This window comes from Balaenoptera musculus, chromosome 11 (genome assembly GCF_009873245.2).
Source record: "Balaenoptera musculus isolate JJ_BM4_2016_0621 chromosome 11, mBalMus1.pri.v3, whole genome shotgun sequence".
Classification (NCBI taxonomy): domain Eukaryota; kingdom Metazoa; phylum Chordata; class Mammalia; order Artiodactyla; family Balaenopteridae; genus Balaenoptera; species Balaenoptera musculus.
In genome coordinates, this window is record NC_045795.1 from 40,864,890 (window position 1) to 40,889,573 (window position 24,684).

At 54.9% G+C, this 24,684-nt stretch overlaps 5 protein-coding genes across 8 annotated transcripts; 2 read left to right on the forward strand and 3 right to left on the reverse strand.

Annotated features, from left to right (window-relative positions):
- The first annotated feature begins 547 nt into the window (after positions 1-547).
- Positions 548-8,041, forward strand: RGL2 (ral guanine nucleotide dissociation stimulator like 2). Of its 3 annotated transcripts, none has more exons than XM_036868137.1 (18): positions 550-697; positions 923-1,125; positions 2,397-2,480; positions 2,736-2,914; positions 3,045-3,095; positions 3,185-3,482; positions 3,754-4,005; positions 4,088-4,191; positions 4,285-4,369; positions 4,449-4,517; positions 4,685-4,759; positions 5,366-5,398; positions 5,519-5,640; positions 5,737-5,832; positions 5,915-6,026; positions 6,135-6,425; positions 6,841-6,955; positions 7,064-8,041. In XM_036868137.1, the coding sequence occupies exons 2-18, from the start codon at positions 964-966 to the stop codon at positions 7,273-7,275; spliced, it is 2,340 nt and encodes a 779-aa protein (XP_036724032.1). In that variant the 5' UTR covers positions 550-697; positions 923-963; the 3' UTR covers positions 7,276-8,041. The 3 variants fall into 3 exon arrangements, with proteins under 3 accessions (XP_036724033.1, XP_036724032.1, XP_036724034.1); XM_036868139.1 differs by having other exon boundaries at positions 582-697; positions 923-1,054; XM_036868138.1 differs by lacking the exon at positions 6,841-6,955 and having other exon boundaries at positions 548-697; positions 7,064-7,194.
- A 531-nt stretch (positions 8,042-8,572) lies between these two features.
- On the reverse strand, positions 8,573-10,016 carry PFDN6 (prefoldin subunit 6). Its single transcript, XM_036869859.1, has 5 exons — positions 9,877-10,016; positions 9,595-9,740; positions 9,255-9,325; positions 9,049-9,173; positions 8,573-8,801 (listed from the first exon to the last, which is right to left on the reverse strand). The coding sequence occupies exons 2-5, from the start codon at positions 9,656-9,658 to the stop codon at positions 8,672-8,674; spliced, it is 390 nt and encodes a 129-aa protein (XP_036725754.1). The 5' UTR covers positions 9,659-9,740; positions 9,877-10,016; the 3' UTR covers positions 8,573-8,671.
- A 217-nt stretch (positions 10,017-10,233) lies between these two features.
- On the forward strand, positions 10,234-17,279 carry WDR46 (WD repeat domain 46). Its single transcript, XM_036869857.1, has 15 exons — positions 10,234-10,390; positions 10,483-10,695; positions 10,793-10,873; positions 11,017-11,129; positions 11,260-11,347; positions 11,474-11,535; positions 11,757-11,861; positions 11,967-12,117; positions 12,243-12,378; positions 12,699-12,798; positions 15,858-16,171; positions 16,317-16,411; positions 16,552-16,647; positions 16,775-16,888; positions 17,002-17,279. The coding sequence occupies exons 1-15, from the start codon at positions 10,322-10,324 to the stop codon at positions 17,098-17,100; spliced, it is 1,836 nt and encodes a 611-aa protein (XP_036725752.1). The 5' UTR covers positions 10,234-10,321; the 3' UTR covers positions 17,101-17,279.
- A 276-nt stretch (positions 17,280-17,555) lies between these two features.
- Positions 17,556-19,253, reverse strand: B3GALT4 (beta-1,3-galactosyltransferase 4). The gene is made up of 2 exons (XM_036869858.1): positions 19,193-19,253; positions 17,556-19,013 (listed from the first exon to the last, which is right to left on the reverse strand). The coding sequence occupies exon 2, from the start codon at positions 18,988-18,990 to the stop codon at positions 17,854-17,856; it is 1,137 nt and encodes a 378-aa protein (XP_036725753.1). The 5' UTR covers positions 18,991-19,013; positions 19,193-19,253; the 3' UTR covers positions 17,556-17,853.
- Positions 19,254-19,942: 689 nt separating this feature from the next.
- Positions 19,943-24,651, reverse strand: RPS18 (ribosomal protein S18). Of its 2 annotated transcripts, none has more exons than XM_036870193.1 (6): positions 24,568-24,651; positions 24,000-24,098; positions 20,583-20,669; positions 20,393-20,494; positions 20,194-20,285; positions 19,943-20,066 (listed from the first exon to the last, which is right to left on the reverse strand). In XM_036870193.1, exons 1-6 carry the CDS (start codon positions 24,568-24,570, stop codon positions 19,991-19,993), a joined length of 459 nt encoding a protein of 152 aa, XP_036726088.1. In that variant the 5' UTR covers positions 24,571-24,651; the 3' UTR covers positions 19,943-19,990. The 2 variants fall into 2 exon arrangements, with proteins under 2 accessions (XP_036726088.1, XP_036726087.1); XM_036870192.1 differs by having other exon boundaries at positions 24,553-24,615.
- Between the last annotated feature and the right edge of the window lie 33 nt (positions 24,652-24,684).

A 24,684-nucleotide genomic window follows, 5' to 3' on the forward strand; every position in this document is an offset into this window, starting at 1 on the left:
CGCCCTCAAGCAGCCGGCCCTCGCGGGGTGACCGTACGTGAGCCAAGATCCAGGCCTTGGCGTCGGAAACCCCCGAGCGCCGAGTCCCTAACCGGACGTGGCGGTTTCCTGCTCCGCCCCCTTCCGAGGGGGCGGGAACCCAGGGCTCTCAGGAAAAGCCGGAGTGGATTTGGGCGCGCTACACGCGTGGGTGGGGGTGGGAGTGGAGCCCCGCGGGCTGGAGTAACTGTGTCCGTCCCCGCCTAAAACGCTTCCCGCGGGAGTTTTAGCCTAGTGGTTATGTTGGGGGAGAGGAATGTCAAATTTGGCTCCTGCCCTTCCCCGGGGGCTGGAGACTGAAATCTTTATACCAGTTCACGGCGGGGCGACTTGGGTTCCAGGATCCCCGAGTCCGGGGGGCCCGAGGACAGCGGAGCTGGAGACCCGGGCTCCTGGGTCCCGGCCCCTGAGTGTCCAGCGCTCCTCTCGTCCGCGGCCCTGGCTCCTGTCCTCACTTCCTTCCCTTTTTGGCTCCTGCTCTCGGAGCGGGCGGACGTGAGGGGGAGCGGAAAGGGCGGGAGGGCCCGGGAGTCTGGCGAGGGTACAAGGGGGTGCGGAAAAGCCGGGGAAGGGACTCGGTCCGGGAACTTGATCAGGGGCCGGAGACCTACGGGAACAGCGGCCCGGGACCCGCGCTGCCCCCGCCCCTCCTGAGCAGGTCAGAGCCAGAGCACCCTGTGACCCTGCCCGTTCCCGTACTCGTGACCCCCTCATCCCCAAAATGCAAGGCCCCCCATATTTCACCCCTGTATCCCTCCTTTCCCCCCGCCCAGCCTCCCTGCAGGACTCCCATCCGGTTACCTAGAACCCACCCGCTTACCTCCCTTCCGGATCCCCCTCGCCCACCTGACTCTCCACCTGACCCCCTCCTGTCTCTCCCCAGGCGCCCCCATGGCCCGACCCCGCTGATTCCTTCACTCGGCCATGCTCCCGCGGCCCCTGCGGCTGTTTTGGGACACGAGCCCCCCCGGGGGAGTCGTGCTGAGCAGCTTCCGGAGTCGAGACCCCGAAGAGGGTGGGGGCCCAGGTGGCCGGGGCGTGGGCGGGGGGCAGGAGGAGGAGGAGGAGGAGGAGGAAGACGACGAGGTGAGACGCGGGAGGTGGGAGGTAGGGGGCGTGTATATTTCAGAGACTCTCCACCTTTCGGTGTCTGTGTCCCTTCATCTCTTCCTGCCTCAGCTACTTCCGCGCCTCTCGCTGGTGTCTGCCTGTCTCCCCGCTGCGGGGAGCCCCGGTGTTTCTGTGGTTCTGTGCCGCAGTTTGACTCAGGACCTGCCCGCAGGAACCTGCCCTGTTCCTGCCAGGAGCGTCTGTCTGGCTGTCCTGCGGGTCTCTGGCCCTCTCCGCCTGTGCCCGAGTGTGCCCGTCTCTCTGGGCTTGGTGTCTAGGTCCCTGTCTCCTTCCCTGTTTTTGTTTGGCGGGGAGGGGTTTGTTTCCACAGTAACCCGCTCCTCTGATTCCGGGACTGGGGAGGGAACCCTTTGATTTCGTGACCCCTCCCCCCTCTCCTGCCGTGCTCTGGGTGGAGGCGCGAAGCCAAGGTTCTTGGCCCTTGGAGGGACCATCCCGGGCTGAGTGGCGGGTGGTCACCTGCTTTTCCCCGGGACTAATGGCGTTGGCCAGGAGTAGGACTGGGGCCTCGGGAGGCCCCGAAAGTTGGATTTGAGGCCCAGAGGCTTTGGACTCCTGGGTCCAGAGTCTGGGTGAGGGCTGGGTGACTAGCAGGGCTGGTTTTTCGGGATCGGTTGGGGGAGGGGCTGGGTCACATGACACTCTTGAGCCTTCCCCCCACATCATCCCCACTTCCCCTTCTCCTTCCTGTACTGGGATCAGAGCCGCCACCTCGAGGGGGGTCTCCAGGGCTGAGGGACCCGGGGAAAGGGGGCTAAGGGGAAGGACTAACTCTTCGGGCTTGGTCAGTTCCTGCGGGGGAGGGCGGAGCATGCGGCTGTGCCTGTGACTGAGGTTTCAGCTTCTCAAGGTCTCTGCCTCAGGCTTTCTGCCTCTCTCGCTTCCCGTCTCCTATCCTTTGCACCTTGATTCTCCGCTGTTCTGGGGTTCAGCTCTGGGGGGAAGGGGCTACAGCGGTCTCCAGGACCAGGGTTCCTGCATTCCATCCAGCCCCCCACGGCAACCCCCTAGACTCCACCGGGCCCTGAGGCGGCTTGCGGGGGGCTGTCTGGGCCCCAGGGGGGGAGACCTGGGGTCACCAGTCCCCCCCACCCCTCGTACTCGCTGGTACTGTCCCCCGCCGCAACAGGTGAGGGGTACAGAGGGAGGAGTAGGGCCTGGGGCTGAGGGTTGGGCAGTGGGGTATGGTGTGGAACTGTCTGACCTCCCCTTCCTTGCTCCTCCAGGCCCCTGTGTCTGTCTGGGACGAGGAGGAGGATGGTGCCACCTTTACTGTCACAAGTCGCCAGTATCGGCCTGTTGATCCCTTGGTGAGATCATAACTTTGACTTCTCACCTCTGACCCTCCACCTCCCAGTTCCCCTTCCTCCAGCCAACTTTCTGGCCAGAGTGCCAGGTTGGAAGTTTGCAGACCGGACTCTGCTCTGTGACTTAGGTCAAGTCTTTTGCCCTCTCTGAATCTTAATACAGTGAGCCTGGATCATCTCCTAGGTCTGGGATTTCTCCCAGATATCTAGGGGCAGAGTTGAAAAAAGGGTCAGTGACTGGCCCTCTGTCTCCCCCAGGCCCCGAGGCCTCCCCCGCGTTCCTCCCGGAGGCTCCGAGCTGGCACTCTGGAGGCCCTGGTCAGACACCTGCTGGACGCCCGGACATCAGGGACTGACGTGACCTTCACGGTAGCCTTCCTGGCTACTCACCGGGCCTTCACCTCCACGCCTGCCCTGCTAGGGCTTATGGCTGACAGGTCAGGGTCATAAGGGAGCAAGGGTCATTGACATGTCTGGGCTTTCTAAAGCCAGAATATCCCGCCCAAATAGTCAAAGCCACTAGCGTTTTGGAAAAAATGGACAGATAGAATCTCTTCCACTCCCCAGGCTGGAAGCCCTTGAATCTCATCCTACAGATGAGCTAGAGAGGACAAAAGGGTGAGTGACCCCTGATTCTTAACCTCACAGTTCCCTCCGCCCAGGCTGCAGCCTGACATCTGACCCCTGGCGGATTCCACTTCTCCCAGGGTAGCCATCTCTGTATTGTCAACCTGGCTGGCCTCTCACCCTGAGGATTTTGGCTCTGAGGTCAAGGGTCAGATTGACCGGCTTGAGAGCTTCTTGCTTCGGACAGGGTATGCAGCAGGGGAGGGTGTTGGGGGGGGCGGCGCTGACCTCATCCGCAACCTCCGGTCCCGGGTGGACCCCCAGACCCCCGAACTTCCTAAGCCCCTGGCCCTCCCCGGCGATCCCCCTGCTGACCCCACGGATGTCCTGGTGTTCCTCGCTGACCACTTGGCCGAACAGCTGACCCTGCTAGATGCGGTGAGACCTTGACCTCTGACCCCCCCTGCCCCCTGCCCCCTACTAACCTGTCCCTGACTCCAGATCCTTACCGTGCTTCCAATCCTTCCTGATCCAGCTCCCAGTCTCCTCCGTCCACCCAGTTTTGACCTTGCCCCCTTTCCTCTTGATTGTTGCCCTTCAAACCCTGTGCCCCTCTGGTTCCTTGGCCACCTGAGATCCTCACACCCCCGATATTGGAAGACTGACCTCACTTGACTACAAACTTTAACCTCTAACCTCCGCCCCACAGGAGCTATTTCTCAATCTGGTACCCTCTCAGTGCCTGGGGGGCCTGTGGGGTCACAGAGACCGGCCAGGACATTCCCACCTCTGCCCATCTGTCCGGGCTACTGTCATACAGTTCAACAAGGTGGCAGGGGCAGTGGTCAGCTCTGTCCTGGGGGCTACCTCAACCGGAGAGGGGCCTGGGGAGGTGACCATACGGCCACTCCGTCCCCCACAGAGGGCCCGGCTGCTGGAGAAGTGGATCCGTGTGGCAGAGGTAGGAGAGAGGCTCGGCCCTACTGGGGACTGTGGTGTGGAAAGAGGCCCACAGCTGCAGCCCCCTCTTGTGAACCCCACAGGAGTGCCGTCTGCTCCGAAACTTCTCTTCAGTGTATGCTGTGGTGTCGGCCCTGCAATCCAGCCCCATCCACAGGCTTCGGGCAGCCTGGGGGGAAGCAGCCAGGTGGGGAGGATGGGGCACTGGAGTCGGGTAAGGGCTGGGAGGGGGGCAACTGAGCCAGGCCCCTCCTCAAGGCCACTGCCCCCTGCTCCCCAGGGACAGCCTCAGAGTCTTTTCCAGCCTCTGCCAGATTTTCTCCGAGGAGGATAATTATTCCCAGAGCCGGGAGCTCCTCCTGCAGGTGAGGCCTGTTCCCGGCATTCCCAGACATCCCCCCCACCCCCCCCCACCCCCATGTCTCCTTGTTCTGTCACCACCAGGAGGTGAAGCTGCAGCCTTCTCTGGAGCCAAATTCCAAGAAGTCCCCGAGGTCTGGCTCCCGGGGTGGGGTGAGTGACTAACTGGGGGTGGAAGCAGTCTGAGGGATGGAAGAGGAGGCACAGCAGGGTGAGGAGAATTCAACTTGTTCTCTGAGGCAATGGGATAGGAAAGTGCGGAGGGATGGAGAGCCCTTGGATCAATGGCAGGGGTGACTGACTCTTACCTCTGATCTCAGGGTGTGGTCCCATACCTTGGCACCTTCTTGAAGGACCTCGTGATGCTGGACGCAGCCTCCAAGGATGAGCTGGAGGTCAGTGGTGTGTGTGTGTGTGTGTGTGTGTGTGTGTGCGTGTGCGTGTGCGTGTGCGTGTGCGTGTGTGTGTGTGTGTGTGTGTGTGTGTATGCATTGCGATAATGGAATGAGTAGGCCTCAGGGTCAGACAGACCTCCTTCCAGAAGGGGCTGCAAGGCAGAAGCACTGCCAGGACTCTGTTACTTCGGCAAGTTTGCTTAACCTCCCTGTGCCTTAGTGATCTGTAAATGGGAAACTAGTGACGTATCTACATCAACCTTTTATTATGAGAGTTAAATCAATTAATGTTTGGCGAGTGCTCAGAACATGCCTGAGATGTAAGCATATATAGGTAGTTTGCTAAATAAACCAATACTGGGATCTTGGGCAAGTTCCTTATCTTTTCTGAGCTCTAATTTTCTCAACTGTAAAGTGGACACAATTTTGACCCGTGATGTTCTATTTAAAGGGTAAGGTAGGGGGCTTAGGGCATGATGGATGAGAGGGGGAGGAGGGGGAGGGCCGGAGGAGTCAGAGAGGCCGAGTGAAGTGAGTGTTTGGGAGAGGGCATGTTCTCTCTGCGGCAGGGTTGGGACCCTCACCCCATCCCCTTTATCCTTGCAGAACGGATACATCAATTTTGACAAGCGGAGGAAGGTGAGGGGAGCACTTGGGCTGGATGCTAGCTGTCCCTAGCCACATCCCAGGAAGGGGAGACGAGGGCAAAGTCAGGGGTTCCTGAATTTTGGTGCCTGCAATCTGTGGGCTCCTTCCTAGGAGTTTGCTGTCCTTTCTGAGCTGAGGCAGCTCCAGAACAAATGTTGTGGCTATGACCTCCAACCTGACCCCGATATCCAGCGGTGGCTACAGGGGCTCCGGCCACTGACAGAGGCCCAGAGGTGACTGGCTGGGTGCGGTTGGGACTCCAGGGCTCAGGCTGGGCGTGGGGGTCAGTGTGTCACGCATTGACCTCTGCCCATTGCCCCCGTCCCCAGCCATCAAGTGTCCTGTGAGGTGGAGCCATCCAGTACCAGTGACCCTCCTGCCCCGCGGGTGCTTCGGCCAACGCTGGTCATCTCGCAGTGGACAGAGTGAGGGAGTCAGTGGTTGGAGGGTGGTCTCTTGGGGACTTGTCCTTCTCCCTCTGACCTTCCCAATGTCCTGCCACTCCAGGGTGCTGGGTTCTGTTGGAGGTCCCACACCCCTTGTCTCCTGGGACTGGCCCAGTGTGGGGGCAGAGGAGGTGCCTGGAACCCCCGCTCCACTGCTGACCCGGCTGGCCCAGGTGAGCTCCGCTCCTGACCTCTGATCTCAACACTGACCCTGACTTCGTGAATCTTTCTCCCTTGACCTCCCTGCCTTCGTGCCAGTTCCCTGTGTCGTTTGTCCCCAGCACATGAAGTGGCCGTCTGTCTCATCTCTGGACTCCGCCCTGGAAAGCACTCCAGCCCTGCAGAGTCCCGCTGACCCCAGCCACCTCTCTCCCCCCGCTTCCTCCCCGAGGCCTTCTCGAGGTCACCGCCGCTCAGCCTCCTGTGGCTCCCCGCTCAGTGGGGGTGCAGAAGGGGCCTCCAGGGGGGCTGGATATGGGGGAGGGGGGCCTGGGCCAGGGTCCTCTGATTGCCGCATCATCCGAGTCCAGATGGAGCTGGGGGAAGACGGCAGTGTCTACAAGAGCATCTTGGTGAGGGAGCTGCGGGCTGGGAGGTGGGGTGAAGGATGGTGTCCCGAGGGACTAGAGATGATGTCTTAGGTGTCAACAGCCAAATGGGAGGATGATTTTACTTTTAATTGACCTTTGGTTTTAGCAACCATGTTTTCTTTTGAAGGTTACTTTGCATTAGCTGGTGCACCTTGAACTTTGGGTGGCTGTATTAGATTTTCAGAACCAACAGCGGTTTCCCCACAGGGAGCAGCCCAGCAACTATGCGGGCTGGCGGATGGAGTACAGGGAGCCACCATGTTGGGTTTCCCTCTTCGCTCGAAAGTTTGGGCGCGGGTAACCTTTTCTGGTTGGGATCACTGCCTGGGGTTGGAAAAATGGAAAGCACAGGTCATCATGGCCAACTGATTGCTCTTTTGGTCTGCTGTCCTGCCAGGTGACAAGCCAGGACAAGGCTCCAAGTGTCATCAGTCGTGTCCTTAAGAAAAACAATCGTGATTCTGCGGTGGCTTCAGAGTATGAGCTAGTGCAGCTGCTCCCAGGGGAGCGAGGTCAGAGGCTGGGAGGGCAGACAGACTCTGGAGGAGAGTGCATCCACATCCGGGGGGTTGTGGGGGGAATGACTGTGTTTGTGCTTGACACCCTTTCTGAACCTACAGAGCTGACCATCCCCCCCTCGGCTAACGTCTTCTACGCTATGGATGGAGCTTCACTCGATTTCCTCCTGCGGCAGCGGCGACGGCCCTCCACTGCTACACTGGGCCGCGCCAGTGGCCCTTCTGCCTCGGGAACTCCCCCAAGTGAGGGAGGAGGGGGTTCTTTTCCCAGGATCAAGGCCACAGGGAGGAAGATTGCCCGAGCACTGTTCTGAGGAGGAAGCCCTGTTGGCTCCTAGAACTCATGGTGGCAGTGCCAGATGTGGGGAGCCATCCTGAATGGTGGCAGTTGCCGCACTGGGAAAAAATCTAGAAGGACGGCCAACCACCCTGGGGCAGTGAAGCGCCACTGGTTTACCAGACAGCCGAGATCCAGCCCTATGGGAACTGGTAATCTTGGTACCCAAGACGGATACCTGTGTATAGCTTCCCACTTTCCATGAATGCAGCACACAGCTAGTGCTGGGAAAAGGATCCGTTTCTGATTCCTGGCCACATCCTAGCATGCTAAGGGCCAAGGAAAGGCCTGGAAGTAGGGGGAAAGGAAAGGCCTGGAAGTAGGGGGAAAGGAAAAGCCTAGAGGCTCTGAGCCCCAGGGGAAGGGAATGGTAAGAAAAAGGTTCTAGTAGGAGTTCCTCTTCCTACTCTGGGGGTTCCTGTCACTGTGACAACACTAATAAACCAAAACACTACCTGAACTCTACTCCCGTCCTTGCAGTGTGTACGAACTAGCTGCTCGGAGTGGGGGTGGGGAGCTGGCTGAAGGTAGACACCATGGAAAAAGAGGGGCCCAATGTTCTCTATCCATGAAGAGCTGGAAGCAAGGACTTGGTGGAAACGGTTTCCTCAGAATGGTTTGTTCCTCCCCAGCAACCTCGCCATCCCTGGTCCCTTTATTTGCTCTTATATTTTTCTCCTCAGTTGCTACAAACTCATGTCAAGTACTAGCCATCCCAATTAAAGTGATCAGCATGAAGAACACCCCTGGCTCTGAATTTGTAAGAAACAATTTTAGGACAAAGAAATGGAAGAACAACTTTGTGGACAATGTATAAACTGGGAGACCTTACAATATTACAATACATTATGTGCTGGGGCTTGAAATCAGTTTAAGCTACACTCAAATTCTAGGAAGAAAGAGACTAAAAAGAACTAATATGCCAGGGCTATTTTGAGGATGACAAGAAATCATAGCAAAGGAGGGTCACCATGTTTCATTCTGGGGTTAGAGAATTGTGAGTTCTTCAGTAAACTCACTTTCCCTAAAATCATTGCGTTGTAAATGCCCTTTTCATGTTTCCAACCAAGATAAGGAAGAGTTAAGGGTTCCACATACAGGCAAGAATTAGGTTTGAGACATTTCGGATTTTAGTCTCAAGAAAGAAGGATTACTCTGCCACACAGAGATTCCAGTGCAAGGATCTGGACCTGAGAGAGTAATGCAGGTGATAAACATATAAGGTGGAAGGGACCAGGAGAATGGATGAAGACAATTATGACAGAAGCGGCTGGTCAGAAAAAGGCCAGGTATTTTCACATTTTATTAGCTACAGTAGAGACCCTAGAGCTGCCTCATTTCCTCCCCTCCCCCCCACCCCCGCCAGGACAGGGTCAGACCTTCCCAGGAGCCCCCGCTTTTGCTGCCTGGGCCCGCTGGAACTCCTGCTGCAGCTGAGCAAGAGTCTCTCTCTGTTGCTCTGACTGTCGCTCTAGGTCCCGGAGCTGGGATTCATATCGCTTACTGAGGAAAGGCAAAAAAGCAAGTAAGGAGAAATTAGTGAGAGTTACTGTTGAGGGTGCTGAAAGCAAGAAGGAGATTGGTGGAAAACTTGAGATCTAAGGGGAGGATGGAGAAGAGGAGTTACAAGGGAAGGGTTGGAGGAACTGGACAATTGGGGGCTACTCTGGAGAGCGACTCTACAATGGTTCCTCAACACCTTTATCCCAACGCATCAGGTACATCACAGGGGGGTGAAATAAAGACTCACATCTCAGCCGTGATGTAGTCCAGCCTTTTCCCCACTGTGGCCCGAGCTTCCCCCAGCTCCTGTTTGACCAGCACGGGACCCAGAAGTTTAAAGACCATATTGGATCCATCCAGCAGGGCCAGTTCCTGATGGAGGGGTGGGACATATATGATCAGAATTACTGCCAGGACAGGTCCTTCCTCACCCCATAAGTCCCAGTCTCTCACCTCTTTCACGATATTATTTTCTGTTAGTTGTGCCTCTAGTTTCTGCCTCCCTGACATGGATTTACTCAAGTCTGGCGGGTGGGAGGAAAGACGTTATTAGACACATCACATGCGCCACCCGACCCCCAAAATCCTGATAAGAAAAAGATGCAGTTGAGGAAGTAGGCCAAGGACGGGGCAGCGAGTCAGTGGATGGTAAGAGTATAGAGGTGGGGATGGAACCGCACGCTGGGGCCGGGAGTAGGGGGGTGGGGTGGGGGCAGGGCAGAACACATTGTCTGGGTATGGCTTTGGGTTGTGAGGGAATTGGGGCGAGGCCACACCGACCCTGCTCCCTTACCCTTCTGTAGCTGTTGATATTTCTCCACTTCTCCCTGTAGCTTCTTCTGGATTAGCTCAGCCATGGCGGGGACGAAAGCCTGCGGGGAGCGGGAGCGGGGCGCTGGGTCTCACACGCTGGAAGGTACCCGAGCTCCCTTTTCTGGCCTGCGGAAATGACAGCCCTCCTGACAGGCAGCCTCTCGGGACACTGCAGTCTCTCCGGGTCCGGAATATCTGCTCCACCCCGGTGGCGGGTGAAACAGGACCCCAAACCCCTCAACCGAAACCCTGCCCCACTCACGTTCTCCCTTCAATATTGGTAAACCCGGAAGTAAACAGCGAATGCCGGGAAAAGACAGCGCCGGAAGCTTTCGTCTGACGCATGCCGGGAAATGTAGTTCTAACATGTTTAATGAGCGGCATTCCGCTGAAAAGACTGGATTTGGAAGGTTTTAGGCAAGATGGGGAAACCAAGCTGGAAAAAGAAACTGCACGGTTGCTTGGGTCCTGGCCCCGGACAGCCTCTCTTTCATTACTCGGGCATAAGCTGCTGCACGGGAGGGCGGGGCCAAGGCCCGCGGAGGCCCTCAGTGGCGAGCGCGCCCTCAGTCAAGATGGCGCCTAGAAGGCCTTAGACCTGGGGCGGCGCTGATTGGATGAGGGTCGGAGAACTTCCGGGAGTTCTCCATCCGATTGTGGGACAGCTGAGAGGAGTTTGCACGTGTATCGTGGTTCGAGTGGGCTAGATGGAGACGGTCCCCAAGCCGGGCAGTCGTGTCCCGCCCAAGAAAGACAAACTTCAGGGCAAGAAGAAGGTAGTGACCTCCTTGGGGTGGAAGGGAAGTTTTTAGCTGCGGGGTTGGAGGGGCGGGGCAGCGGACTATCGGGGATCCTGATCTGCCGGCAGAAACCGCGGCGATACTGGGAGGAGGAGACCACTCCGACCGCTGCCGAAGCTTCTCCAGGTCCCCCTCGTAAACGGAAGAGGAATCGAGAGCTCCGCCCCCAGAAGCCAAAGAACACTCACAGCACAAAGAAGTCTCGGATTTCCAAGAAGCCCCAGGTCCCGAAGAAACCACGGGAACGGAGGAGTCCAGGGCCTCAGCGGAGCTTGTCTGGGGTGAGCCTGGGACCTGATAGGGTGGCAAGGCAAGTCGCCTTGTGCTTGAGGGTACGAGGGTTGAGCCTGTTTCCTAATTGCCTCCTGCCTGCCCCAGGCCCAGGACCCATTTGCAGGCCCCGCCCCCGTCCCTGTGGAGGTGGTTCAGAAGTTCTGTCGCATTGACAAATCCAAAAAGGTGAGGACCAGTCGGAGAGTGGGGAGGGGTTGCAGGCAGGGAGTGTCTGGGTGAGTTGGATGGAGGCGGGGCCAGGTGGCTCTCCGGTGACCCCCATATCCCTTGGTTCTTTTCCCACTCCTTCTCCACCAACGATGTTGTAGCTGCCACGTTCTGAGACCAAAATCCGGAGCCGACTTGAGGCGGCTGAAGCTCAAGAAGAGGAAATAAGTGTCAAAGCTGCTCGTTCTGAGCTGCTGCTTGCTGAGGAACCTGGGTGAGTTCATTAGGACCCTAATGTGGGCCTCCCCAGCCCCTGCTTCATGGGGCTCTCGTTTCTCATTTTTATGTTGGTACACCCATTTCATATTAGGAAGCCTTAATGCACCCCTGATGCTCACTTGCAGGTTTCTGGAAGGAGAGGATGGGGAGGACACAGCAAAGATATGCCAGGCTGATATCGTGGAGGCTGTGGACATTGCAAGTGCAGCCAAAGTGAGCCTGAGGATGGGAAAGGGGCCAGTGGGTTGATGGATGCAGAGTAAGATGGGAGTGGGGACTAGAAAAAAAATTACCAAAGGGAGCCAGTTCTTTCTTTTTTTTCTTTTCTTTCTTTTCTAGCATTTTGACTTGAACTTGAGGCAGTTTGGACCCTACAGGCTTAATTACTCTCGAACTGGGAGGTAAGGAATTCCAGTTACTTCAGTCTTGCCCATCTCAGCCATACCAGTGTGTGTCTGGGTTGTTGATGTGGGGAGGGTCTTGTGATTTGCTTGCATGTGAGGGTGAGCGTGTATGGCAGCATCTCTGCTGTCACCTGGCGAGGAGGAGCTGGCGTGGGGCAGACCTCTGAGCCCAGGTGCCCCCCTGAACTGACACCCTGCCTGTCCTCCAACTACAACAGACACCTGGCTTTCGGAGGGCGCCGGGGTCATGTGGCCTCCCTTGACTGGGTGACAAAGAAGCTCATGTGCGAGATCAATGTCATGGAGGCGGTGCGGGACATCCGGTCAGTGGCCTCGGTCAGCAGCGGTGGGGCTGAGACAGCCTATCCCTGATTGAATGATAGCCGGTGACTCCCTTTCACACTGTATTGTTACTCCGCTCCTCCCAGGTTTCTGCATTCGGAGGCACTGCTTGCTGTCGCCCAGAACCGCTGGCTTCACATTTACGACAACCAGGGCATCGAGCTCCATTGCATCCGCCGCTGTGACCGCATCACACGGCTTGAGTTCCTGCCTTTCCACTTCCTCCTGGCCACAGCTGTGAGTGGCTGCAGAGCACAGGGACCGGGTGGCAGCCCCTGAGAAGACTGACCATCCTCCCTTGGGGCCCCAGTAGAGGAAGGACAGAGGGCAATCAGGACTCATTTTCTCTCTCTCTCTCTTAGTCAGAGACAGGGTTTCTGACCTACCTGGATGTGTCAGTGGGAAAGATTGTGGCAGCTCTGAATGCTCGGGCTGGTCGGCTCGACGTCATGACTCAGAACCCTTACAACGCCGTCATCCAACTGGGACACAGCAATGGTCGGTCCCTGGGTGAACTTTGACCCTGACCATCCTGTCCTACTTTCCTTTTCTTTTCTTTTTTTTTTTTTTGCAGCTTGAGGGATCTTAGTTCTCTGACCAGGGATTGAACTTGGGCCCTCGGCATTGAAAGCTCTGAGTACTAACCACTGGACCGCCAGGGAATGCCTCTGCTTTTCTTCTATATTTGCTTTTAACGGGTCCCTTCAGGTTGCTCCTCTGCTTCCCTCTCGTTACTTCTTGGCCTTGAGTCCCCATCTTTCCCAGGTTTAATCACCTCAGTGCCCTTTTAGTAACTAAAGTTCTCCTCTGATGCCCAGGGACTGTGTCTTTATGGAGCCCAGCCATGAAGGAGCCACTGGCAAAGATTCTCTGTCACCGTGGTGGGGTCCGGGCTGTGGCAGTAGATTCTACAGGCACGTAAGTCACTTGTTTGGGCCTGAGGTGCTGGGGGGTGAGGGGCAGTGTGTGTGTCACAGCTGGGCAGAAAGGAGTAGAAGGACCACAGACTCTGCAGCCCAGCTGCTTGGGTTTAAATCCTGGTGTTATCCCTGACCAGCCACGTCAGCAAGCATGTTAGGTGACCTCGGTGTACCACACATTGTTCTCACCCTGAGACTGGGGATATGAGTGTCTCGCTCAAGGGCCAGAAGACTTTTTCTGTAAGGAGCCTGATAGTAAGTATTTTAGGCTTTGTTGGCAACGGGGCATAACTGAGTGATTTACGAAGGTCCTTAAATAACAAGAGGAAACAAAGGATTGCAAATTTTTAAGCAGTGAAATTAGAAAAATAATTGAATGCAATATTTTTGTAATACAGGTCTACTCATGAGAAGAATTGGATTCCTGTTTTTGAGAATAACATTTGGCTTAATTGGGGTTGAAAGTTATTGTCCCAAATCATCCAACTCAATTGCAAATGTTTATCTACAGATGACGATCTGTTGAGAGATTTTGCATATGTTATCTTTGCAAACATCTTTTCGCACAGATAGATGATGAGATGAGTGGTACTTGAAACGCTCTCAAGTGAGATGCTTTACGTGGTGTCAGTCTTGACCACGATACCATGCTGTCTTAGCACAAAAAGCAGCCACAGAACAAGTAACTGAATGAGTGTGACTGTGTCCCAATAAATCTTTATTTGTAGTTGCTGACATTGGAGTTTTCAAATAATTTTCATGTTTCAAAATATATTTCTTTTGATTTTTTTTCCCAACAACTTAAAAATGTAAAAACCATTCCTTATGGCTTGTGGGCTGTACAGAAATAGGTGGTGCGCTGGCTTTGTTGGCTCATGGGCCGTAGTTTGCCAAGCCCAGGGCTTAGCTTAGAAAACTGTTGTAGGCATGAACGTGAGTTAAGGCCTATAGAGTTGATCATGGTGCCTGGTGGGTAGGGAGCGCTGTGTTTCATCATCTTTGTCAAAGACGATCGTCCTCTTTAGGTCTGGCTGGTGATGTGAAGGGTTGGGGGTGGCAGGTCTGCTTTGAATTTCCGCCTCACGACCGCTGTGAAGTCCTGACTGCTTTTCCCCTCCAGGGTCCCTCCAAGGTCTGTTTCTCACCCTTCTCGCTGTCTCACAGTTTCTAGCCTCCGGTTCTTCCTCCTTCTTGTGTGTCCTGGGTGTTGATGTCAGAATACTCTTTCCCACATGGCTTTCCTCTTTTTACACCATTGCTCAGGAATCTTCTACATTAAGTATTAACTCCACAACCTTACTTTTAAGTTGTTTGATAGAAAATCAGGAAGAAGAAAAGCCCAGTGGCTACCAACTTATGAAAGCCTGCCAGATGCTCAGGCCTCCTGGGCCCCCCATAGTTGTGTCTCTGTGGACAAGTGTTTTGCATCTGCCCCTTTTACTCCATGTCTGTGCCAGTCTGGTGCTAGGAGTGTCGGGGGCCCTGTCCTGAGGTCTTCTGCCTTCTGTGGGCCATTGGACCTGAGCTGGACTTGGCCTTCCCCGGGCTGCCTGGGTCAGCTACTCCTGCGCTCAGGGCTCCATCACTTCGTTCACGGAGGTTTGGTCAACAGCCTGACACCAGACAGCTCTGGTCCTTGGTCTTAGGCCCACCCCGGCTTAGCTCTGGTCCTCCTCAGGGGTGCCTCAGACCAGCCACAGGGGCTCCAGAGATGAGGCTGACTGTCGTCCTCAGCTGGCTTTCTGGAAGCTTGCATTAGGACTGGATTGGACTCGCAAAGCTGAGGTGTTTCTTGCAAGTTCAGTAGCGTGGTAGTGTGGCCTTGGATACCCATCTGGCCACTGGGTGGGCATTTGCACAGGGGATCCCAGAGCTGGGTGTGTTTGGGGCAAGAGCCAGCGTGTGCTCCTGAGTTGTTGGCTCAGTGAAGGGTGTGACCCTGTGTCCCAGGAGCCCTCCAGAAGTCCTGGTTTGTGCTGATGGCCTCTCCCTAGGGTGGAGCTGGGCCCTGTTTGTCTTGTCAGGACAAGTATCCAGCTGGGCCTATCTTTGGCCCCATCACAGGCCAAGTCTCTGCTCAAGTAGGAACTCCTTCTTAGTGTCTTCCTCCTGGGTTCCCAGCCAAGGCTAAGAGGAGGGTCTTTGGCTTCTGGCAAACATACATCCCCTGGCCTGGCTGGTCCCCCTTCAGCCTTCCTGAGGAGCAACTTGAACATCAATAGAAACTCCAACCTCTGCAAGTAAATGACTTGCATGGTCCATGCTTCCTTGAGAGGATTTGGTCACCAACCTTGCCCACCCTCCTTCCAGGGAAGGGGGCGGGGCAGGGCCCTCTAGTGCGTCACTTCCTTGCTTCCTAAGGAGGTTTTCTCAGGTCCATGCAGTCTCCACCTTGTGGCCTGTTATTGCCAGAGAGCAGCTTTGGGAACTATATCCCGTCCGACCTTCAGGAGCCCCTGCAATTTGTCCCCTCCTGGCCCTCCTGGCCCTATTTCCCACCAGCCCGGAAAACAAACCCCTGCTTCCATCTCCCTGTCTCCACGCTCTGATGTTCATTCATTTGTACCTGTTATACATGCATCTCTGTTTCTTGTGCTTTCTTGAGAATTACCTAGAATGGCTCAAATCCCACGAAGCCCTCCCTGACCACTGCCATGAGCCCTTCCCGCTGCTTACTGATGGGCTGCCTGTCTATGCGGTGGGACCTCACACCTGGGTGTAGATTGTCGTGTGTGTCCTCCCTTTCATTCACGTGTCGTGAGTGGGTAAGAGCAGAGACACTAAAGACACAGGTCTGACTTGAATTCTAGCTCTACCACTCAACCGTGATTTCCTTTCTCTGAGCTAGCTTCCGTTTCTTCTCTGTAAAAGGGAAATGAAGATAGTACAGCTGCGTGATGCCTCACTGAGAGGAGGCGCGTGGGGTGTGTGGTGTGATGGTAGTGATTACTGTCATTGTTGGTCTTCTTCTCCTCAACCAGACCTGATGCCTGGACTTGGCCACAGGCCTGCCCAGTAAGCTCATACTATGGATTAATCACCCCCCCTTGCCCCCAGGCACATGGCCACCTCTGGCCTGGACCACCAGCTGAAGATCTTTGACTTGCGAGGGACGTTCCAGCCTCTGAGCGCTCGGACCCTGCCCCAGGGAGCAGGGCACCTGGCCTTCTCCCAGCGGGGACTGCTGGCTGCAGGAACGGGCGATGTGGTCAACATATGGGCAGGACAGGGCAAGGCCAGCCCGCCGTCCCTGGAGCAGCCCTACCTCACCCACCGGCTCTCGGGCCACGTGCATGGCCTTCAGTTCTGCCCCTTTGAAGATGTGCTGGGAGTGGGGCACGGCGGGGGCATCACCAGCATGCTGGTCCCTGGTGAGTGGGCAGGGCTGGAGCTCTAAGTGGATGACCTCCGGATGGAAGCTGGAATGGGCCTGACCCTGAGACAGCTGGGGGCCAGGGGCTTGCTCAGGCTGGAGCAGGTTCCTGTTTACAGTTCCGTGCTTCCTCCTCCCTCCAGGGGCTGCTGAGCCCAACTTCGACGGCCTGGAGAGTAACCCATACAGGAGCCGGAAGCAGCGCCAGGAGTGGGAGGTGAAGGCCCTACTGGAGAAGGTGAGGAAGTGGCTGCGTGTGGTTTGGGGCCGGGGGTCTTGGGAAGAGTGGGCTTCAGCGGCGTCTCTGGTTTCCAGCCCTCTTTGGTGTCACCCTCCTGTGGCTCCTTACGGATTCCTGTCCCTCTGTGACACACCCAGGTACCTGCAGAGCTCATTTGTCTGGACCCACGAGCCCTGGCAGAGGTTGATGTCATCTCTCTGGAGCAGGAAAAGAAGGAACGGCTAGAGAGGCTGGTACGGAGCAGGCCCCCGAGGGCCTGGGCCTTCCTCACCCCCACATCCTGTCCCCACCATGTCCTCAGAAGTGCAGTTCCCTGCCTTGGAAGTCTGTTTCAGGTTTCACTCCTGTCCCCTCCCTCAGGGCTACGATCCCGACACCAAGCCTCCCTTCCAGCCAAAGCCAAAGCAGAAGGGCCGCAGCTCCACAGCAAGTCTGGTGAAGAGGAAGAGGAAGGTCATGGATGAGGAACACAGGGTAAGTGAGCACCTGGGGATGGGCCGGGCGGCCTGTGGGCTGTGCCCTCCTGCTTGTACCTTTGGCCTTGCCAGCCTGCTACTTCTCACCTCGCCCCTTTCTCCCCACTCCAGGACAAAGTCCGACAGAGCCTGGGGCAGCAGCCGCAGAAGCAAGAGAAGGCCAAGCCCGCGGGGGCCCGGCCATCTGCCCTGGACAGATTTGTGCGCTGAGCCAGGCTCCAGGGGTTCCTGGGAACAACATTCTCTCCCCAAGAGCACCTGTGGGGAATGACCTGTTCCCTGGAATGAGGAGGGAGCAGTGAGCCCCCTCCCCGACAGGGGGTGGAAAGCTGACTCCTGGGGGTGGCGGGGAGAGAGCTTGGTATTAAACAGGAAGGTGGGTTTTTGGATAACATGTCTGGGTCATCCCGTGGACCTGTTCCCTTCCCATGTCCGGCCTGGGGCTGCTCTCGGACGCGAGGGGTCGTGGTGTCTTGCTTCTACCCTCATCCCTATCTTGTGGTCGCTGTGGCTTTAGTCTGGCTCTCTAGGGCCTTCCTCCAGGGAGAGGCTCTCCTCCCTCTCCCACATCCCTGGAGATGTCCTTTCCATCCAGCAGGCTCTGGTAGCCTTCAGGCTCCCCAGGTTTGTGATCTGAGACTCCTGGTGAGGACCACACTGTACTCAAGAGGAAAAGAGACAAGTTTATTGAGGGGCTTGTGCCCCTCCCCTGCCGTGGCTGGAGAGAACAACCCAGCATGTGTGGCTCTTCCTGATGACCATCTTTGGGGCTGGCAGGCCAGGCAGCCCCCTAGGTGTCTCCTGTATCCCTCAGTCTTCAGTGACAGACTAAGCATCTGATGTAGGGCAACCAATCAGCTGCAGCCAGCTAGAGCCTCTGCCTTGGGCCCCGGAGAGAGAAGGTGGTGAGGGTGCTGGCTGGACTCTCAGCTCCTCGCCCCTCTCCTGGGCACCCAGGCCGTCTCAGCTGTGAAGCCAGGCTATTACCCGGCATCGGAGGATGCCGAGGACTCCCTGGAGCCAGGAGCAGAAGGGTACAGTTCTTTCCCCGTCAGAGCCACCCACCAGCTTCCAGGCTTCCTGCATCTCCCAGGGGTCCAACTTGTGGGATGTCAGCAGGAATTTCCCATAGCAGCACCGATCCAGGGGGTAGTGGGTGGCACCAGCCAGCTTGACACAGTGGGTTGGGGCGAGGCCTCCTCGTCGGGCACTTAACCCCACAAAGACATCCTCCAGTGGCAGAGGGGGTGCCAGGCTGGCTACCTTCAGTATGAGCTGCACAGCAGAAGCCGATAGCACGTAGCCCGTGCCTGAGGCGTAAGGGGGAAAGGGGCCCCAGGTGGGAGGCCACTGTTCCTCTGATATCTGGTGCTTGCCCCCTGGTGTCCGAGAGGGGTGCACCCGCCAATGCACACGGCCCAGGTACAAGAGAGGCACGGGCTGGCTCGCCAAGGTGGGGCCTCCTTCCCACTTTTCATCTCCAACTTTCGCCTTTCTCAGGGGCCCCATGCCCCTTTCCCATTGCTCCCAGCGGCCTCCTCGCCGGACCAGCTCTGATACCAGTTCGGGGACATTGACGAACACATCATCGTCGGTCTTGAGGATGTAGCGGGCCACAGGGCAGTGTTTGTCGGCCCAGTTCAGCCCGCTGAGGGTCTTGAGAGTGAGGTTGCGGTAGGAATCCTGGAAGGCCGCCTGCATTATGTCCCCCTGGGCCGCTGACTCCCGCGCCAGGTCGTTCCCGCGCGAGCCCCAGCTGGGCTCTCCCAGTAGAAAGACAGTCTGCACCCTGAGCCCTCGGGCCTCGCGCAGCCGGCCCCACGAGGCCCGAATGGCGTTTCTCTGGTTCAGGTTCTCCGGGGCCGTGCAAACCAGGATTAGCAGGAAGGGCGGGGGGCCGGGACCGCCGCACGCCTCCTCGTTGGGGATCAGGAGGCGGGGCAGGGTCAGGGGCGGCCCCGGCGAGGCCGGGCCTGGGAGCAGGGAGGCTAGCGAGAGGCTCAGCAGCTCCTCCCCGATGCCCGAGGGCCCAAAGAGCGCCCAGACAATCACGAACAGCAGGGCGGCCAGGAGGAGGCGCCGGAAGAGGCTGAGGCGCATGGTGCGGCGCAGTCAGAGGGGACCTGGAGGGAAAGATGGAATGCGGTTAGAGGGCGGAGAGTGCAGCTCTAGGACACTTGGGTCCCTAACCGGCCATGCCAGGGCTGGGGCGGGCCGAGGGTACGGCCTGTACCAGCGCCCTAAGGTGCCGGCGCGGGAGGCGGCGCGGCGGGGCCCATGGCTGCAGCTGGGGGGAGGTTACCTTGTCGGCTCGGCCGCGGAGGCCCGGCTCCATGGCCGGCGGGTTTCCGCTTCACCAGTCACCTCCCCCGTCCTCGGCAGCGGCCTAGTCCCGCCCCTCTCGCTGGGAGGGCGTGGCGTGCGCGTCCCCAGCAACCCTGTCAGAAGCTTCGCAGCCGCGCGCGGCAAGCAGAATGCAGAGAGGAGGGAGCGGGTGGTGCAGAAGTGGGGTCTTTCCCGAAACTGGGCAAGAATGGAATTGGACCCGCGGGCCTCGGGCACAGCGGGCGAACGCTGTGCAGCCGGAACGGCAGCGGCTGCCTCGCAACCATGCGCCACCCACCCCCGCCCTGCTGCTCAGTTCTTCCGGGTCACCAAAATCAGCATCTTCCACCAACTCGCAGAAACCTAGGGTGGTAAAGACCTGGAAATACTCACCTAAGCGGCAACCCGCTAGGCTCAACTACCTACACAAGCCTCAACACCCTGCAAGCCAACAATAGGGAGCCTAGTCTTGAAAACCATGAGGGCTCCTCCTCGAGGATGAGCCTGTTGGTTGCCCCTTCTCCCACCCACCTGGAGAGCGGGCACCACTAAGTAAAACGTTGCTTCCCATAGTGGGGAGTGGCAACAGCATAGCTTTAACCAAGACCAAGGACACTGGGCAGCTGAGTGGGGAAATCAAGCAGGAGGGAAAATGACCAACAGGGCCCAGTGTGAGAACATGTTCCCTATTAGTGTCTCCAGAAAAATGCAAAGAACCATAAAGAAGGAAGCCATAACTGTATAAACTATTTATTAACAGACAATGCCCACAAATTTATTTCTTCTTGGACACGCCCACAGTGCGGCCACGGCGGCCTGTGGTCTTGGTGTGCTGGCCTCGTACACGAAGTCTGCAGGTGAGAAAAGAGAAGGGTTACAGGTCTTACACCATACAAAACAAACGTCTGGGAAAAGACAGAGCATGAGAATTCCCTGGGAGTCTAGGGACAGGCAGAGATGAGCCCCCACCCCACTCACCCCCAGAAGTGGCGTAGCCCTCGGTGGGCCCTAATCTTCTTCAGTCGCTCCAGGTCTTCACGGAGCTTGTTGTCCAGACCGTTGGCCAGGACCTGGATACAGAGGAGATGGTGAGGTATGCTTGTTCTACCCCCTGGCTTATGACCAATTCTAACTGGACACCCTGCTTTTCTCTAATCTCTCCCATCTTAATACACACCTGGCTGTATTTTCCATCCTTCACGTCCTTCTGTCTGTTTAAGAACCAGTCTGGGATCTTGTATTGGCGTGGATTCTGCATAATGGTGATCACACGTTCCACCTGGCAGGCAGGACAAGGGTCAGGTCCAGATGGTCTCCCCGCCCCCTCCCCATAGGCCCAACCCCTAGCCCCCCTTCCTTGTCCTCACCTCATCCTCAGTGAGCTCTCCTGCCCTCTTGGTGAGGTCGATGTCTGCTTTCCTCAACACCACATGAGCATATCTTCGCCCCACACCCTGAGGAAAGGTTTCAGAGTCGGATGAGTCTGATTTTCTGGGTTTCCTTTAAAGACCCATGATTCAAAAAGCACAGAAAGGTAGGTCCTAAAATAACCTAGTGCCTTATACTTTTCCAGATACAAAGCCTAATCATTAAAAGAGAAAAAGTTTTGTTCAGAGGCAGGGCTGGACCAGAGAACTTGGGGCAGATACCCCTTGAAAGCAGAATCTTTTTTTCCCACATTGCCCAACATACAGACGTAGTTGTAAATGCTGCTGTTAAGACAATACAGCAGCACCCAAGAATGGCACCTCCTAATTTCTGCATCGTGGAGGATGAAGCTGATGTCCCTCAGAGCTGATGTAGCACCAAGGCAGCAAGACTAGGGTATTTTCAATTAATAGGGTTGATTAAGGGGTAGGAATGTCAGTTGCTCACGATGTCTAAGGGCCACGCGCCATGATCCTTTGGGCAGGTCACTGCACGATCAAAATAAACGAACACTTAAATCGGTGACATCGTATCACCACCACCACTGGTACTCCTTGCCACCTGAATTCACAAGCCAAATAGACTTGGATAGTGAAGGACTGTGTGCTGGGTTGAATAGTGTCCCACCAAATGTATGTCCATCCGAAACCTCAAAACGTTACTTTATTTTGAAATATAGTTTGTTAAAATGAGGTCATACTGGATTAAATCCAATGACTGGTGTTCTTATCAAAGGAGAGGACACAGACACAGAGGGAAGAAGGCATGTGATAAGAGGCGAGACACTAGAGTGATGCAGCTGTAACACAAAGAAACCAAGGATGTTTGGCATCCAGAACTGAGAGATTAAGTTTCTGTTGTTTGAAGCCAACCAGTCTGTGTTACAAGGGCCCCAGGAAACTGAAATAGATGGTATTTCCTCTCTGTAAGAAAGTGCCCAGGGAGTCAAATTACCAGATTGATTTGGAAGAGACCAGGATCTTAAGTCTCTCTCAAACTTTAATTCTCTTCCTTCTACTTTTAAGTGTTTAAAACTTTCCATAAACAAGTTCTTTAAAAAGTTGCTGTCAAGCTAAGATTTTGAAAGCCCTATTTAGATACTGGCTTGCCAACTTCCTAAGTTAGACCCCCAGATCCCCTTTACTCTGCCCCAAGCAGACCACCCTTATTGTCTCCATCCAGAAGAGTACACTACAGGAAATCATCACTTTCTCATCTTTGTATCTCAAGGGCCTGGACCATATAACAGAAGAGTTGATACTAACTTCATACTAGTCTCTGAAACCCAGTCATTGTGGCCAATTCCGACCCCCTCCATGTTTCCAAACAATCCACAGACAACAGTTATCATCCTTATTTAGAGAAAGAGCAGAACAACCAGCCTTAAGGAATATTCATAGCAAAAGTGTACAAATGGAAACAAAACAACAAAGGGATCATGGCACAGAATAACCTTGCAGGTGTGTATTACCTCTCAGCAAATACCCTCTTCTGCTTGTGCCAACTTCAATACTTCACCTTTCCCTGGCCAATTAACCTTGCTCCTCTAACTACATTTTTTTGAGGAACCCCTCCTTATACTCAACCTCCCCCCAGGCAACTTTCTTCCAACTTCTAAGTATTACCCCGCCCTACATTCCAGATCATTAACAAAAGACCACCTGCAAAGGTGGTGGAGCAACAGGGCTCCCATACACTTCTGGTAGAAAGTGTAAATTGATACGACCACTTTGGAAAACTGTTTAGCAGTACTTACTAAAGCTGAACATATACATGTCCTATATACCTACCAGAAATGTAGATGGATGTTCTTTAAGAACGTATTATGTACATGTACTAGAACATTTGTAACAGCACTATATGTAATAGCTAAAAACTGCCCCCCCCCCCCGCAAAAGACCACTTGCAAGCTTCAGTTGTCTCACCAGAGGAAGAGCCAGCAAAGGCTGACTTTCCACACAATTAGCAATGGCCCTAGTACCTGTCTATATCTAATCTTTCCCAGTGATAAGTAGGCCATCAAGTTAATAAAAAGATTTCTTATCAAAATACTCATTAAGTATCAGAAACTGCTTTGGTTAAACTGTTTTAAGCTGACTACAAAGGTTGACACATACTTAAGGTAACAAATAACAAACTAATTAATTTCAAAGAGGCAGAGGAAGGGTTTAACAGAAGCATCCTACTAACCATGCTCATCTTTTATTTTCACTATCTCATCTACAGCCTTTAAAAAGGGAACAGGCAACCTCACAGATACAGTGGGCTCAGTTCCAGACCATGCTAAACAGTGACTATTGCAATAAAGGGAGCTACACAATATATTTTGGTTTCCCAGCACATGTAAAACTTATGTAGTCTATTAAGGGAGCAATAGCCTTATGTCTCAAAAAACCCCATACATACCTTAATTAAAAGATACCTTATTACTATAAAGTGGTAACCATCACCTGAGCCTTCAGCAAGTCTAAATATTTTTGCAATAGTAACACCAAAGGCCACTGATCACAGATCACCATTAACAACTATAGCAATGAAAACGTGTGAAATATTGCAAGAATTACCAAAATGTGACAGAGACACCAAGTGAGCAAATGCTGTTGGAAAACTGACTTCCTTGAGACAGGGTTGCCACAAAAAAACACATTATTGCTAAGCACGATAAAATGAGGTAAGCCTGTACTGTATTTCACACTGCCTTACTAGTTTCACAGAACAGAAGGAAGCAGTCTTCATATGTACCATTTAAGAATGAAAGCTGTGCTCCTTGAATTACAGAATGAAAAAGTAAATGCGATGGATCTTATAAAGAAAAGCTTATGATATACTGTTTTAAATTAACAACCTATCTATAAAATACTTATAATGGTGTCCTGTCATGACACAGTGACACCTCCCATCTCCCAACTTAGAATCTCTCGGCATTTCTACTCACCCTTCAAAATGTACAATTATCCAATTCCTAGGATATACACATTTTCCAGGAAGGGTTGCTGTTAATGATTCACTGGGGGAGAGGGGCAGAAACCAAATCTAGCACGGACCTTACAAGCTGATTGATGGTTGATGGTCCAGGAAGTTTTTAGTGAATTCAGGTAGACAACCAAACCCATTCCCCAGCCCCTAGGTGAAATACATTGGCTTCACCTGAGACTATTCTTTGGCTTTTATCACTTACCTTTTGGGGCAAATGTGGTTAAGGGGTTAAGGGGACTAGTTGCGCTCTTAACCATTCTTTTTTTACCCAGCAGACGAGGTGATCTGGTTGGGACTTCCTCCACCTTGCCTTAACGACAGCTCAATTGTTAACAACCCAGGTTTCACTTACAACCCAAGCAGCCCTTACCCTACTTTACCTTAATTGCAGTAATGGCGAAGGCAATTTTCCGCCGCCCATCGATGTTGGTGTTGAGTACTCGCAAAATGTGCTGGAACTTCTCGGGGATTACTAGAGACTGACAGAGATTCGGGGAGAAATTAGACACCGTGAACTACCATTAAACCGTAACCTCAAACACGAGCGTTAAGCTTGTCACACAGAGAGCAAGAAGCCCCCGTCAGGTTTTCACGACACAAAAAACTCCTCAGTCCTGCACACAGCAGGAGCATCAAGTGTTCAGGCTGGGAAAAACGCAACCTCCGGGAGGAAGCACGTCTCCTGCCCGTTCCCAAAGTACACTCTGAGTGGCGGAGGCCGGAGGTCCCCACTCACACCCAAGCCTTTCCAGCGCCCGGGAAGTGACTTCCTCCGGCCCCACTCCCCAGAACTGGATGTCTTTAGTCGTCCTTTTCCAGGGGTGCGATCCAAGGCTCCACACAGAAAGCTGCAGGCCCCCAGGGTAGGACATTTTCCGCCCCCTGACAGCAGACCTTCCTTGCCCCGGTTCCGATGTCGCCAGATCCCCGTACCGACTCCAGTCTTACCATGGCGGCGGCCCCAGCGGCGGCGTGTAGGCCTCCAGTGGAAGAGAGAACGGAAGTGACGTAGCAGCACTATATCGCTACCAGTCGGAAGGGGCGGAGCGATCTTGATGAGGAGCT